At 44.2% G+C, this 15477-nt stretch overlaps 2 protein-coding genes across 2 annotated transcripts in view; one reads left to right on the top strand and one right to left on the bottom strand.

Annotated features, from left to right (window-relative positions):
* Positions 1 to 11373, bottom strand: part of LOC309568069 (uncharacterized protein) — a gene marked incomplete at its 5' end in the record, with an annotated part of 109541 nt that extends 98168 nt beyond the window's left edge. The window contains one exon of the mRNA XM_082273639.1: positions 11316 to 11373. Coding sequence (XP_082129765.1) covers positions 11316 to 11373 — 58 coding nt within the window. The remainder of the gene's footprint in view (positions 1 to 11315) is intronic.
* Positions 11374 to 11739: 366 nt separating this feature from the next.
* LOC309568055 (uncharacterized protein) lies at positions 11740 to 12936 on the top strand (the record flags this gene model as incomplete). The annotated part of the gene is made up of 1 exon (XM_082273633.1): positions 11740 to 12936. The coding sequence occupies one exon, from the start codon at positions 11740 to 11742 to the stop codon at positions 12934 to 12936; it is 1197 nt and encodes a 398-aa protein (XP_082129759.1).
* Between the last annotated feature and the right edge of the window lie 2541 nt (positions 12937 to 15477).

Here is a 15477-nt window from a genome sequence, read left to right as displayed (position 1 = left end):
ATCACGGCGCCACTGCTGCTCACCGCGCTCAGTCACAGACAGTCACAGAGAACTAGCTACACAGGGGCCCTCTCGTTCACTTCTTCTACCTGTAACCTTAGGTAAGTCTCTCTCTGGTCTCTGCATGATTGAAGGGGACACAGCACGCTGGTCACTACATTGATAGGTTGGCAATCATGCTGGTCACTACATTGATGGGTTGGTACGCTGGTCACTACATTGATGGGTTGGTACGCTGGTTACTACATTGTCAATTGATGGGGGGGCATGCTGGTCGCTACATTGATGGGGGGCAATATTGTGCAGCCCTACTCATAGGCATGCGCACGGGGTGTGCTGGGTGTGCCTAGGCACACCCTAATCACCCTCATGCAGTGCTTCCGCCATGGCCGCCGCCTCTCTGTCTGCTGCTCTCTGCCCCTGGCTGCTCAGCTCCCGAACCCAATCCTGTCGGTGCGGAGACTGATAGGGACTGTCTGGGGGAGGACCCTGGCCTGCTGTAAGAGGGGATCTATATAGGGGACCTCACCTCACCCTGGCCTGCTGTAAAGGAGGATCTATGGGGGACCTGCCCTAGCCTGCCCTAAAGGGAGATATATGGGGATCCTGCTCTAAAGGGGATCTATGCAATGATAACATCACACAGTTGCTGCAGATTTGTCGGCTGCACATCCATGATGCTAATCTCCCATTCCACCACATCTCAAAGGTGCTCTATTGGATGAGATGTGGTAAATGTGGAGGCCATTGGAGTACAGTGACCTGATCTGGTGAGTGTGGAGGCCATAGGAGCATAGTGACCAGATCTGGTGAGTGTGGAGGCCATTGGAATACAGTGACCGGATCTGGTGAGTGTGGAGGCCATAGGAGCACAGTGACCTGATCTGGTGAGTGTGGAGGCCATTGGAGCATAGTGACCTGATCTGGTGAGTGTGGAGGCCATTGGAGCACAGTGACCTGATCTGGTGAGTGTGGAGGCCATTGGAGTACAGTGACCTGATCTGGTGAGTGTGGAGGCCATTGGAGCATAGTGACCTGATCTGGTGAGTGTGGAGGCCATTGGAGCATAGTGACCTGATCTGGTGAGTGTGGGGGCCATTGGAGTACAGTGACCTGATCTGGTGAGTGTGGAGGCCATTGGAGCACAGTGACCTGATCTGGTGAGTGTGGAGGCCATTGGAGCATAGTGACCCGATCTGGTGAGTGTGGAGGCCATTGGAGTACAGTGACCTGATCTGGTGAGTGTGGAGGCCATTGGAGTAAAGTGACCGGATCTGGTGAGTGTGGAGGCCATTGGAGCACAGTGACTTGATCTGGTGAGTGTGGAGGCCATTGGAGGACAGTGACCTGATCTGGTGAGTGTGGAGGCCATTGGAGCATAGTGACCTGATCTGGTGAGTGTGGAGGCCATTGGAGCATAGTGACCTGATCTGGTGAGTGTGGGGGCCATTGGAGTACAGTGACCTGATCTGGTGAGTGTGGAGGCCATTGGAGTACAGTGACCTGATCTGGTGAGTGTGGAGGCCATTGGAGCATAGTGACCCGATCTGGTGAGTGTGGAGGCCATTGGAGTACAGTGACCTGATCTGGTGAGTGTGGAGGCCATTGGAGTAAAGTGACCGGATCTGGTGAGTGTGGAGGCCATTGGAGCACAGTGACTTGATCTGGTGAGTGTGGAGGCCATTGGAGGACAGTGACCTGATCTGGTGAGTATGGAGGCCATTGGAGTACAGTGACCGGATCTGGTGAGTGTGGAGGCCATTGGAGGACAGTGACCAGATCTGGTGAGTGTGGAGGCTATTGGAGTACAGTGACCTGATCTGATGAGTGTGGAGGCCATTGGAGTACAGTGACCTCATTGTCATGGTGAAGAAACCAGTGGTGAGATGATTGGATGGAGCCATCAGAAGACGGGGACACTGTAGTCATAAAGGGATGGACATGGTCAGCAACAATACTCAGGTAGGCCGTGGCATTTGAATGATGCTCAATTGGTACTAAGGGGACCAAAGTGTGCCAAGAAAATATCCCCCACACCATTACACCACCACCACCAGCCTGTACCGGTGATACAAGGCAGGATGGATCCATGCGCCAAATTCTGACCCTCCCATCTGAATGTCGCAGCTGAAATCCAGACTCATCAGACCAGGCAACGTTTTTTCCAATCTTCTATTGTCCAATTTTGGTGATCCTGTGCCAATTGTAGCCTCATTCTTCTGTTCTTATCTGACAGGAGAGGCACCCGGTGTGCCACTGCTTCAAGGTTCCATGTGTTGTGCATTCAGAGTTGGTATTCTGCATTGGGTGTAACGAGGGGTTATTTGAGCCATTCTATCATCTGGAACCAGTCTGCACATTCTCCTCTGACCTCAACAAGGCATTTTCCTCCACACAACTGCCGCTCACTGGATATTTTCTCTTTTTCCCACCATTCTCTGGTTGTATGTGAAAATTGCAGGAGATCAGCCGTTTTTCCAAATCCCCCAGACCAGCTTGTCTGACACCAACAACCATGCCACATTCAAAGTCACTTAAAAGCCCTTTCTTCTCCATTCTGCCTAAATGCATTGAGTTGCTGCAATGTGATTGGCTGATTAGCAACCAAGCAATTAAACAGGTATACCTAATAAAGTGGCCAGTGAGTGTAATACTCTTACATCTTTTCAGTCTGGCATGTTCGCCCGGGGCTTTAGACTACCTTGTCCTGGCACTGCCTAATGAGGACCTTTGGGGGGGATTGGAATGCCAATTGTGAGCCAAGTCCTCTAGCCAGGGCTGCTGTTAGAATAGAAAATCACAGGGCCCCATACAGCCTACCTGGCAGGGCCCCCTCCCAATGAACCCCCCCGCCCCCCGTGCCCTCCGCACTGTAAAAATGTCAGGAACTACTTTTGGAAATCGGTGCGGTGCCGCAAAGTTGGCATCGCAGCGATTGGGACATTGCTGTTGCCGGCAATAGGCTGCGGTTTGGCATGCAATTGGACATGTCAGATTGTGCCGATGTGAACGGGGGCAAATTGGCCACAGTGATTTGTGCTGCTTTTGGAGGATTTTTTAGGCTGCCCCGCAGATCTTTTTAACTGCTTGTTGCTCTCCTATTTGCGCTTGAGTTACCTATTGTCAGTTTCACACACATATAATACACACAATACACAAACATACTGTACACACACACACACACACACAAGATGCAAGATGATTGCAGGTTAACCACTTGCCGACCACTCACATGGAGCGTACTGCGGCAAAGTGGCTCGATTCCGTCCAGCGACGTAGACCTCCAACCCTTGTGGGCGGCGCGCGCGCGCCGCCGGAGGCTCGCTCCCGCTGTATTCAGACACAGCGGGAGTCGGGCCAGGGGAGGAGAGGTGGTGATCACCGCCGCTCTTCCCCCGATCGTCGGGGATCGAGTGAGGAGATCCGCCCGCTTGTGTAAACAAAGCAGGCGGATCTCCTATGTGACAGACAGTCACAGATTACAGGATTCAGCATAGCTCAACCTGCGATCTGTGTCTGTGTCACACAACCCCCTCCCCCACACACGTCCCCCCCTCCCCCGATCACCAATAAAGTTAACCCCCTCCCTGCCAGTGTCATTATTACAGTAACAGTGCATATTTTTAGCACTGATTACTGCAGTAATGTCACTGGTCCCCCCAAAAGTGTCAAAAATGTCAGTCAAGGGTCCGATCTGTCCGCCGCAATGTCGCAGTCCCACAAAAAAAATCGCAGATCGCCGCCATCACTAGTTAAAAAAAAAACAATAAAAATGACAAATCTTTCCTGTAGTTAGTAGCTGCGATAGCTTTTGCGCAAACCAATCAAAATACACTTATTGCGATTTTTTTTACCAAGCATATCGCGGATCGGGTGAACAGATTATTGGGTGGGGCTGGGGAAGACCCAGCTGTCATGGTACACGTGGGTACCAATGACATAGGCAGAGGAAGACGGAGAGTCCTAAACGATTTCAGGGACTTAGGCGCTAAGTTGAGGACTAGGACCTCCAAGGTAGTATTTTCCGAAATACTACCGGTACCTCGAGCCACACCAGAGAGGCAGCGGGAGATTAGGGAAGTTAACGAGTGGCTGAGGAGCTGGTGTAGTAAGGAGGGTTTCAGGTTCCTGGAGAACTGGGCCGACTTCTCAGTCGGTCACCAGCTCTTTGGTAGGGACGGATTGCACCTAAATGGGGAGGGTGCAGCCGTACTGGGTGAGAGGATGGCCACAAAGTTAGAGGGGCTTTTAAACTAGGGAATGGGGGGGAGGGTACAGATGTAGAATTAGCCAGTGGAAAGCAAGTTTCAGAGGGCAGAAATGGGGGCATTAGCGGTAGGGTGTTCGGAGCTCCTATACCCAGGGTGGGTACGGGGAAAAATCAAGAGAGCAGCCTAAAAACATCAAAATTACGAGGCTTATATACCAATGCCAGAAGCCTGGCCAACAAGATGGGAGAGCTGGAGCTGCTGATGTTTGAGGAGGACTTAGATTTTGTGGGGATAACTGAGACTTGGTTTGACAGCTCTCATGACTGGATGGCGACCATTCAGGGGTATTCCCTTTATCGCAGAGATAGAGAGGGTAAAAAAGGGGGAGGGGTATGTTTGTATATTAAGAACAGTATACAGGTAAATATGAGGGATGATATTAATAATGGAGCTATGGACGAGGCAGAATCCCTATGGGTAGAGCTTCAAAGGAAAGGCACGGTGGGGAAGGTAATATTGGGCGTATGCTATAGGCCCCTAAACCAGAGGGAGGAGGGTGAGGCGGACCTCATGTTACAGATAGGATTGGCAGCAAGGATGGGAAATGTCATTATAATGGGGGACTTTAATTATCCTGATATAGACTGGGCAGAAGGAACCGCGCATTCAGCCAAGGCTCGGCAGTTCCTAAATGTTTTGCAGGACAATTTCATGGGTCAGATGGTGAATGCACCGACAAGAAACAATGCGGTACTTGACCTACTGATTACCAACAATACAGACCTGCTCACGGATATAGAAATACGGGACAGCTTAGGGAACAGTGACCATAGGTCAATTGGTTTCAGTATTAATTACAGTAATAGGAAACACAAGGGTAATATAAGGACACTGAATTTCAAAAGAGCCAATTTCCCTAAACTGCGCTCGCTGCTAGAAAATATCAAATGGGATAGAACCCTGGGAACAAAGAACACGGAGGAAAAATGGGAGTGCTTCAAGAGCATACTTAACAAGGGGGTGGGCCAGTGCATTCCACAGGGAAATACATTTAAAAGAGCAAAACTAAACCCTGGGTGGCTAAACTCCAACATAAAAATGTATATTAGAGCTAAAGAAAAGGCCTTCAAAAAATACAAGACTGAGGGGTCATTGGCAGCATTTAAGCATTACAAAGAGTGTAATAAGAAATGTAAAGACGAAATCAGGGCGGCTAAAATAGAACACGAGAGGCATATAGCGGAGGAGAGTAAAAAGAACCCCAAGAAGTTCTTTAAGTATATAAACAGTAAGAAAGCGAGGCCAGAACACATTGGCCCCATAAAAGATGATAAAGGAAAAATGGCCACTGAGGACAGAGAAAAGGCGGAAGTGTTAAATAATTTCTTTTCTTCAGTCTTCACAAAGGAATCGGGGGGCTACACGAACCCAGCTTGTAAGGCCGAACTAAATAATACACCTCAGGAAGTGCCGCCATGGCTAACAGAAGATAGACTTAGAGCTAAACTAGAGAAACTTAACATAAATAAATCCCCGGGACCGGATGGCTTGCACCCAAGGGTTCTTAATGAGCTCAGCCAGGTGATTGCCGGACCATTATTCTTGATCTTTAAGGATAGTTTACAGACTGGTATGGTGCCAGCTGATTGGAAAAAAGCCAACGTGGTACCAATATTTAAAAAGGGGCCGAGATATATCCCGGGTAACTATAGGCCGGTCAGCCTAACATCAGTAGTCTGCAAAATTTTGGAGGGGATGATAAGGGACCACATACAAGACTTTAGTAATGAAAACGGTATTATAAGTAGTAATCAGCATGGATTCATGAAAAATCGTTCATGCCAAACCAATCTATTAACCTTCTACGATGAAGTGAGCTGCCACTTAGATAAAGGTAAGCCTGTGGATGTGGTGTATCTGGACTTTGCAAAGGCCTTTGACACCGTTCCCCACAAACGCTTACTGTACAAACTAAGGAAGGTAGGTATGGACCATAAGGTGAGTACCTGGATAGAGAACTGGCTCCAGGGGAGAGTACAGAGGGTGGTGATTAATGGGGAGTACTCGGATTGGGCGGGTGTGGAAAGTGGGGTCCCCCAGGGTTCTGTCCTGGGACCAATCCTGTTTAATTTATTCATAAATGATCTAGAGGAGGGGATATCTAGTACAATCTCAGTATTTGCAGATGATACTAAATTAGGCATGCCAATATCTTCTATGCAGGATGTGGAAATCTTGCAAGCGGACCTGAACAAAATAATGGGGTGGGCAACTACATGGCAGATGAGATTTAATGTAGAAAAATGTAAAGTAATGCACTTGGGGGCCAGAAACCAGAAAGCAAGCTACTCACTAGGGGGGGAACCTCTGGGTGAGTCTAGGATGGAAAGGGACCTGGGGGTACTGGTAGACAACAGGCTTGGAAGTGGCATGCAATGCCAAGCCGCCGCAAGCAAAGCCAACAGAATACTGGGATGTATAAAAAAGGGGATTCACTCCAGAAATAAAGAGATTATTCTTCCACTCTACAAGACTCTGGTCCGGCCACATCTGGAGTATGCTGTCCAGTTCTGGGCACCGGTCCTCAGGAAGGATGTGCTGGAACTGGAGAAAGTCCAGAGAAGGGCAACAAAAATAATTAGGGGAATGGAGGACATCAGCTATGAGGAAAGACTACAAGCACTGAACTTATTCTCTCTGGAGAAGAGACGATTGAGGGGGGATATGATATCAATGTACAAATACTGTACTGGTGACCCTAGCATAAGGAACAAACTATTCAGAGAAAGGAGATACAATAAGACACGTGGCCACTCACTAAAACTTGAGGAAAGGCGGTTTAACCTTAAAGTGCGTAAGGGGTTCTTCACTGTAAGAGCGGTAAGGATGTGGAATTCTCTTCCGCAAGCAGTCTTATCAGCGGGGAGCATTGATAGTTTCAAAAAACTATTGGATGGACACCTTAAAGACCACAACATACAGGGGTATACAATGTATGGTTAAAAGCAAACACACACACACACATCATAGGTTGAACTGGTGTCTTTTTTCAGCCTCACTAACTATGTAACTATGTAACTATGTAGCAGAAAATAAATTAGCCTAAAATGTTAAAAAATTTAAATTTTTACATTTTTTGGGGGGGGGGGGGGGTTTCATTAAAAAAATTTGAAAAATTTGAAAAATATTGTTATTTTTTCAAAATTGTCGCTCTTTTTTTTTGTTTATAGCGCAAAAAAGTAAAAATCGCACAGGTGATCAAATACCACCAAAAGGAAGCTCTGTTTGTGGGGAAAAAAAAGACATAAATTTAGTTTGGGTACAGCGTTGCATGACCGCGCAATTGTCAGTTAAAGTCGCACAGTGCCAAGTTGCAAAAAGTGGCCTGGACGTAAAGCAGGAAAATCCTCCGGTCCTAAAGTGGTTAATATGTCTACACAATGCACAGCTGTAAACTAGGAAGTGGGCTGTAAAGAACTGTGCACACCACGTGCTCATTGTGTATATAAGGTCCTAGCTGGGAATTTTCCATACGAGTTCGACCCCAGATTCTCTAACCCCTTAATAACCGGGGGAAAATCAAAATGCTCTTGGCCAGGACATAGTTCAAAGTTTTGACATGTGCCGCTGTATTCCTCAGCAATCACTTCTGAACCCCTTTGCACACCAAAAGGTTATTTATTTATTTATTTATTCAAACGTTTATTTCAATCCCAGTATCTTGGCACATATGTGCTCTTCTTACTTCAGATTCTGAATAATTATATATTTATTTATATATTATTATTACAATTATTATTATTATTATTAATAATAAAAAAATAATAATATTAATACCACTTGCCTCCTGGAATATTTACCACCCCCCCCCCCCCTTCATGACCAGGCCATTTTTTGTTATACGGCACTGCGTTACTTTAACTGACAATTGCGTGGTCGTGCAACGCTGTACCCAAATAACATTTATTTTATTTTTTTCCAAAAAATAGAGCTTTTTTTTAGTGTGACCAGCACTGGGTTTTTATGTTATGTGCTTTATACAAATAAAACCACTTAAGCCCCGGAAGATTTTACCCCCTTCCTGACCAGGGCCTATTTTGCGATTCGGCACTGCGTGAATTTAACGGACAATTGCGCAGTCGTGTGACGCTGTACCTAAACGAATTTGACGTCCTTTTTTTCCCACAAACAGAGCTTTCTTTTGGTGGTATTTGATCACCTGTGCGATTTTTTGATCATGCGCTATAAACAAAAAAAGAGGTCCGATTGCGGCGGACAGATCGGACCCTTAACTGACATTTTTTGACACTTTTGGGGTTACCAGTGACATTACTACAGTAATCAGTGCTATATATATGCACTGTTACTGTAATAATGACACTGGCAGGGAAGGGGTTAACACTGTTGGTGATCAAGGGGTTAAATGTGAGCCTCATGCTTAATGACGTGTGTGGGGGGAGGGGATTGTGTGACACAGACACAGATCGCAGGTTCAGCTATGCGATAACAATATTTTTCACATTTTTTTATATGAAATTCCCCAAAAAAAATGTAAAAATCTAAATTTTTTAACATTTAAGGCCAATTTGTTTTATGCTAACTTGAGGGAACATGACTGGCCATTGGGGGGGGGGGATATTTTCGATAGGAGGGAGATTTGGAGTAGTGGAGGAAAGAATGTGTACTCGGGGGGGGGGGGAATCCGCTAGAAGGGGTGATTTTCTTTTGGGAGGGAGGCATATTTGTGGGATGGAGGGGCAGAGATGTTTGCTGGGAGGGGGGATTTCAGCAGGGGGTGTATTTGTACTGGGGGAAGGAGGAGTTTATGCTTAGGGGGTAATCATGAAGATTAATACCCAATTTATTTGGGGGGGAAGATAATTTTTTGCTGACACATAATGCTTATACATCTTGGGGGGGGCGCAGTTTGGCATGTTCGCCCTGGGCTGTAGGCAGGGCCGCTGATAGGGCAGTACAACCAGCCCTGCTGTACCGGGCCTGGGCTCCATGAGCTCCACTAGGGGCCCGGGCAGCTTTAAAGTTAACGTCTGCCTAAATAAATAGAAAGCCTTTTAATCGCATCCCCCACTTCAATTTGCTTACAGGGTGTATAAATATATTTTCCTGGGCCCCATGAGTTCAACAGAGGGGCCCAGGAGGTGATAGCAGGGGAGGGACTTTATTTCCATTTTCGGGGCGTAGGCACACTAACCTTGTGCACTGTGTCTATGCTGCACTGAATGAATATGTAGTTCAGGCCGCCCTGGCGGAGTGATTCGTTTGTGCATGTGTGGAATGAGGAAGTGACTGATGAGAGATGGATGAGAGGGCTCAGCAGTACACAGACCAGCAGCACACAGTGACACCGGCAGACTTCTATGGAAGGAAGGTACAGCTCCCAGACTCCCTGACTGTGTGCTTATAATCATATTCATTATGATGATCACAGCACAGCATGGACTTTATGGCTCTGTGTTATATGGCTTTTGGTTGCTAGTTCACTCTTGTGTTTGGAAGGGGAAAGGGGGGAGTAAGAACATGCAGCTGAGCCATGTTTTTACCTCCCACTACCACCGCTCCCCTTAAATAGCCTTTCAACCAAGCTTTTCAATTAGGTCCGCCTGTCAGCTTTACATGCGGATCTGATTGAATGTTCCATGTAGGTCTATGGGGGTTTGGATGTAAATGGACTTGTGTCCATACACCCTCCTTCCTCCGGGTCTGCAGACCTAAATGTTATAGATCACAGCTAGCATGATGTAAAAATGGATATGAGTGCATTTACATCTGGCCACCCATAGAGACATTACAAGTCATTCATAGACAGGGCTATTGATTGGCATGATTTTGGGGCCCGACCCCATTGTGGATCAGTTCGGGGCTAGGCACTTCAAGGTCCTATGGATCCCGGGTTCTGACTTGCAAGAGGTTCAGGACTTCCTGATGCTATGGTCCTCAACAGACATTACCCCATTAGAAAAACACTTGAGGGTTCTCAGTGCAGGGCCACTGATAAGCCAGTACATGAGCTTAGCAGAGAGGGCCCGGGCAGCCTCACAGACAAAATGCACCCCCGCTCATTCCACTCCTACTAGCTTAAGGGGTGTTATATACTACATGCAATTCCAGTTCCCCTTTCTGATTATGGGATGGTGGAGGCGGAGCAGTTGAGGGACTTTTTTTTTTCAATTTTGGGAGCATGCGCATTCCCGCACCTGCTCCGCACGTTGCTGGCTGCTGTGCTAAAGTCCTGGATGCCTGCCACTGTGGCTGCCCATTGCCTACCCTGGCGGAGTGATCTTCCTCCACTCAGGTCCCCACTCAGCAGCCGAGATCAAGAGGCTTATGTGAGGCGGGTGGCAGCAGCAGTGGCAAGGAGAGACAGCTTACAGTGAGCAGAGGGAGCCACACTATATTGTGGATAGAGCACATGTAAGCTGCAGGTTTAGTACGTTTCCTAAGTAAATTATTAACTTTTTTTCCCCCACAGGTTTTTTATTTTTAATTGTACTGCGGCATGGAGAAGGGGCCCTAAGTAAATAAGTATACTTTGCATTGTAATATAAGACCCACCTAAATTAGTTTTGCTAATTTTAGCTAAAATTGCAGAATGTATTGAAGCCACTGCATCATGTGCCAGTAAAGCAGCTAGCATTTTCAAAAGCAATGGTCAGCAATGGCTGATTACAAATTTTTATAATCACTGTATTTCTTTAAGAGACCCTGTCATGTAACAAAATACCCGTGTGATAAGGTTCTGATGGCAGTAACAATTTTCCAAACGTAAAAGAGCAATGGATGTTGTGAGCCTATATATCCTCCATCTTCTGCTAGTTATACTGACTTTGCTGTATGCTTTGTACACAGATCAGCGATCTGGCTATTTCGTCTCACTGCAAAGCAAGGAGAAAAAAACAGACTGTTCTGTTAGTAAAAGCAGCACATATTACATATAAGGCAGGGTCTGGGGCGGGACCCGGGGCGGAGTTGAGGGGGGGGCTAAAGGGGGCCCCGTCAGGTAGGCTGTACGGGGCCCCATGATTTCTATCAGCGGCCCTGGCTGTAGGTGACATTGTTTCGGCACTGGGTGGACTTGTCTACTACCACATGCCACCATTGAGTCTGATACCTCATATCTTTTATTAGTCTTCCGATGTATCATACTTCTACAACAAGTGTGCTATTGATCGTGAAGATTAACGTAGATAAGGTCTTGAGATAAGGTCTTCGTTAAGTTTCATTTACTGGTTTTACCTTTGAAGTGTTTCCTGGTACAAGGGTGGAATGAAATGCAATTTTATTGGAAAAATGCGAAAGTTAGAATGTAGGTAGATGACTCTCATATATCACCTCACTCATATTGTAAAGAATATTTAACTTTACTATGATTTGTGCTTCTATATTGTGATCTTGTTGTGGGTGCGGTTGGCATATCTTTATATAACCTGACAAACTGCACGTAACTCTTATACCTGGTCAGACTGAAGACAGAAGAGGTTCAAAGCCCACACCGGAGCAGCATTCAACTATGGCAGAGTCATGGGCTTCAGGAGACGTCAGGAACATGGAGCTTCAGAGCTTTACCAGCTCAAAAGGAAGTCCAGCCCATGGTGTACAGGGAGAACATTTGTCTTTAGGAGGTGCTTACACCATCTTGGCCAGAAATGTTACACAACTTAATGACAGTGGGAGGCAAATGTTAGCAGCCTTTCAAAAAATTGAATTTCATGACTTCCAGCTCATCCAACAAGAGTTTCCAGTCTCTTACCTACAGCATGTCACCGACAAGGACTCTATGGAGAGAATTTATAATGAAGGGGGCTTCAGGATAGTAAAGCCCACCTCCAGACCTGGATTTAGAAACCTCTCATTCTGGAGTGCAGGTATTGCTTCAGAAGACATTGAGGCAGCACGTGAAAACTCATATGGAATCGTAAATAGAGTGCTTCCACCAGAGAAGGCCATGAGACATGAAGGAAGAATTAAAGCACAATTTGCCAATTCTCCCGCTTTTAATACATTTGCCTCCCGTTATGGTAACTTCAAGTTTTCCTTTCCTTTGTCTTCTCTTCTGGATCTGTACCAGGCTCAGCACTGTGGGGGAGAAGAACCACAGCTGAAGATTCTCTGTACTGATATGTACAAGTATGAGTTGGCTCATTATATATTAGTGCACAGTCCTGACCAGGCTGACCAGTTCAAGAACTTAAGGATGGTACGGGATAGCTCTAAACACCTTGTGAACCCTTCTGAACCCCTTCCCTTTGTCTACAGGAAGGATGGAATATTGTACTGGAGACCCGAATCCACTTCCAGTGGTTTGAGAGTGAAGATTTCTGAACAAGGTATTGCCTGGAGGGAATTTCCCAAACCCTGTGAACATTTCATTGACAATGGTTATTGCGGTCATATCAAAGAAGAAGATTATGAAGTATGGAGTATTTGGAATCATCTAATTTTTGCATTCCATCTCCCTAACGATCTTTGCTTGGAGGTCCCAAAAGGGAAACTTTTAAAGAACCTGACAGCATGCAGCCTAGATAAGAAACCTTTGATAGAAGAAAGTAAACGCTTGGAGATTAAAGATGCCGAGGACATTATCCAACAAATGAAGAAAGATATTATTGTAAGAAAAAGAAAGGGAACAAATGAAGAGAGATTTTATTGTAAGAAAAAGAAAGAGAACAAATTAAAATGTATGCATAGACAAAACCTTCCTTTTTAGTATTAGATAGATTTCTCCCCTTAATGACCAGGCTATATTTTGCGATTTTTTTTTTATTATTTGCATATAAATTTTACAAAAAAAAAAATTCCAGAAAATGGAATTACACATATACACATAGATTTATATATATATATATATATATAAAAAAAAGAAGAAATAAACAATATTCAAAAAATAATATCTATAAACTTATAATGCTTCTCCCCTTTCTACCCCTTGTCACCCCCCCCCCCAGAACTCCCTCCCCTTTCTGCCCATAGCTTTCTTCCTCCTATATTTCCCCAAAGCAGTAATGTTTAGTCATTTATTAAATATATTTAATTGACTTTTTAAATTCTATCCATTTTCCCCATTTGTCTTTCATGCTTATTGGAATCTCCTCTTGCGAATTACATATATATTCCATATTAAAGGTATTATTTATCTTATTACACCATTCCTTTAATTGTGGGCTGTCTACTTCTCTCCACTTTTTTGGTATTATTCCCTTTGCTGAGTTTAATAAGGTTGGGACCAATGTCATTTTATATTTTTTTAATGACATTGTTGTTTTGTGAAATAAGCATACCCATGGGTCGTTTGGTATTGTTATTCCTGTGATTTCTACGGTCAATTGTCGGACTTTTGTCCAAAATTCTCTTATTTTTGGACAGTCCCAAAACATGTGGTACATTGTTCCGGTATTACCGCATTCCCGCCAACATTTATCTGTCTTATCTGGTTGGTATTTATTTAGTAATTCTGGTGTAATATACCATCTTGACAAACATTTGTAATTTAGTTCTATTGTACTAACATCTATGGCTACGGATCCTACCGCCTTCAGTACGACATCCGATTCTTGTTTTAACAATTGTGCCCCTATTTCTTTCTCCCATTTTACCATGAACGGAGGGTTCTCCAAGCTGTGCCACTCTGTCAGCATTTTATATATTTGTGACACTCCATGTTTTTGGGTGGAGGTATAACTTAATTTCTCAATGGTATTGAGATTTTTTTCTGATCTAATTGGCTGTGGCAGTGACTTTACAAAATGGCTCAGCTGGAGATATTTCCATTCATCTAATTTCATATTTTTATTATTTTGTTTTAAATTTTGAAGTGTTTTAATGTGACCTTTGTGAAGTACATCCTTTAATTGAGTGTTTCCAATCCATTTTCCAAATTTTTCCTTGTTCCCTGGTGGGAAGTATTTAGTGCCATTTAGTGATATCATTGGTGAGTTGTATTCCCATTTCAATTGTTTATTAATCTTATCCCATATTTTATAGACTACCTTTGTTAATTCATGTGCTCCTTGTGATTCCCTATATATTGTTTTGTGTAAGTGAGTATTATTTTGTGCACATTCTATCTCCACCCATCTTTTCTCCCTTTCTACTTTTGTCCAATCAATCATTCGTGTGATAATTACTGCCTTATAGTACCTTTCTATATCTGGGGTTGCTAATCCTCCTTGTGTTTTACCTCTGGTGAGAAACGTATATTGTACTCTGGGTTTTTTCCGCTGCCGTATGTATTTTGTTAATAAAGTTTTTATTACCCTAAAAAAAAGTTGCAGGAATGTTTATTGGCAATAGAGAAAAGGTATACAAGATCTTTGGTAACAAACATCTTAACGAAGTTTATTCTTCCGACCCATGAAATTTGATTATTTGATTTCCTTCTTATATCTATTTTTATTTCATTTAATAAAGGTATATAATTAGCTTGATATAGTTTTCGAATTTGTGGTGTTATATATATCCCTAAATATTTTAGTTTTTCTTTTGCCCAGGTGTATGGAAAATATGTTTTTAATATTTGCTCTTCCTGAGTATTTAACCTAATGTTAAGAATTTCTGATTTTATTGGGTTTATTTTGAAATTTGATAGCTTTCCCGTACTCTTAACTCTTTTTGAATGTTTGGAAGTGTAATCCTAGGATTTGTAATGAAAAATAATAAATCATCCACATATGCTGCAGTTTTATGTTCGTCATGATTTACCTTTACTCCTTTTATATCTTTATGTTGTCTGATTTTTGCTAATAGAGGTTCTAAGGTTAATATGAACAGTAGGGGTGACAGGGGGCACCCCTGTCTCGTCCCTTTGCTCATCTAAAACCTTTCTGACAGGCCACCATTTATTTTAATTTTTGCTGTTGGTTTTTTATATAGTGCCTCTATCCATTGCCTCATTCTTAATCCGATCCCTAAATTTTTTATTGTCTCCTTCATGAAGTCCCAATCCACCCTATTGAAGGCCTTCTCGGCGTCAATCGGCAATAGGATGGAGGGGACTTCATGATTTTTATTTTTTTGTAACAGTAGCAAAGTTCGGGTTACATTGTCTTTCCCTTCTCTGCCTGGCACAACTCCGGTTTGATCCAGATGGATCCATAGTTTTAGTAGGCCTTTTAATCTTGTTGCTAAAATTTTTGCATTTAAAATATCTGCATTTAACAAAGCAATTGGCCTATAACTGGAACACAGGGTTTGATCTTTTCCCTTCTTTCGGTATTACCGTGATATGGGCCATCAGAGATTCCTCCCTTAG

This window comes from Pelophylax lessonae (genome assembly GCF_965119305.1).
Source record: "Pelophylax lessonae genome assembly, chromosome: 1".
In the NCBI taxonomy this organism is placed as follows: domain Eukaryota; kingdom Metazoa; phylum Chordata; class Amphibia; order Anura; family Ranidae; genus Pelophylax; species Pelophylax lessonae.
This window is presented reverse-complemented; position numbering and strand designations above follow the sequence as displayed.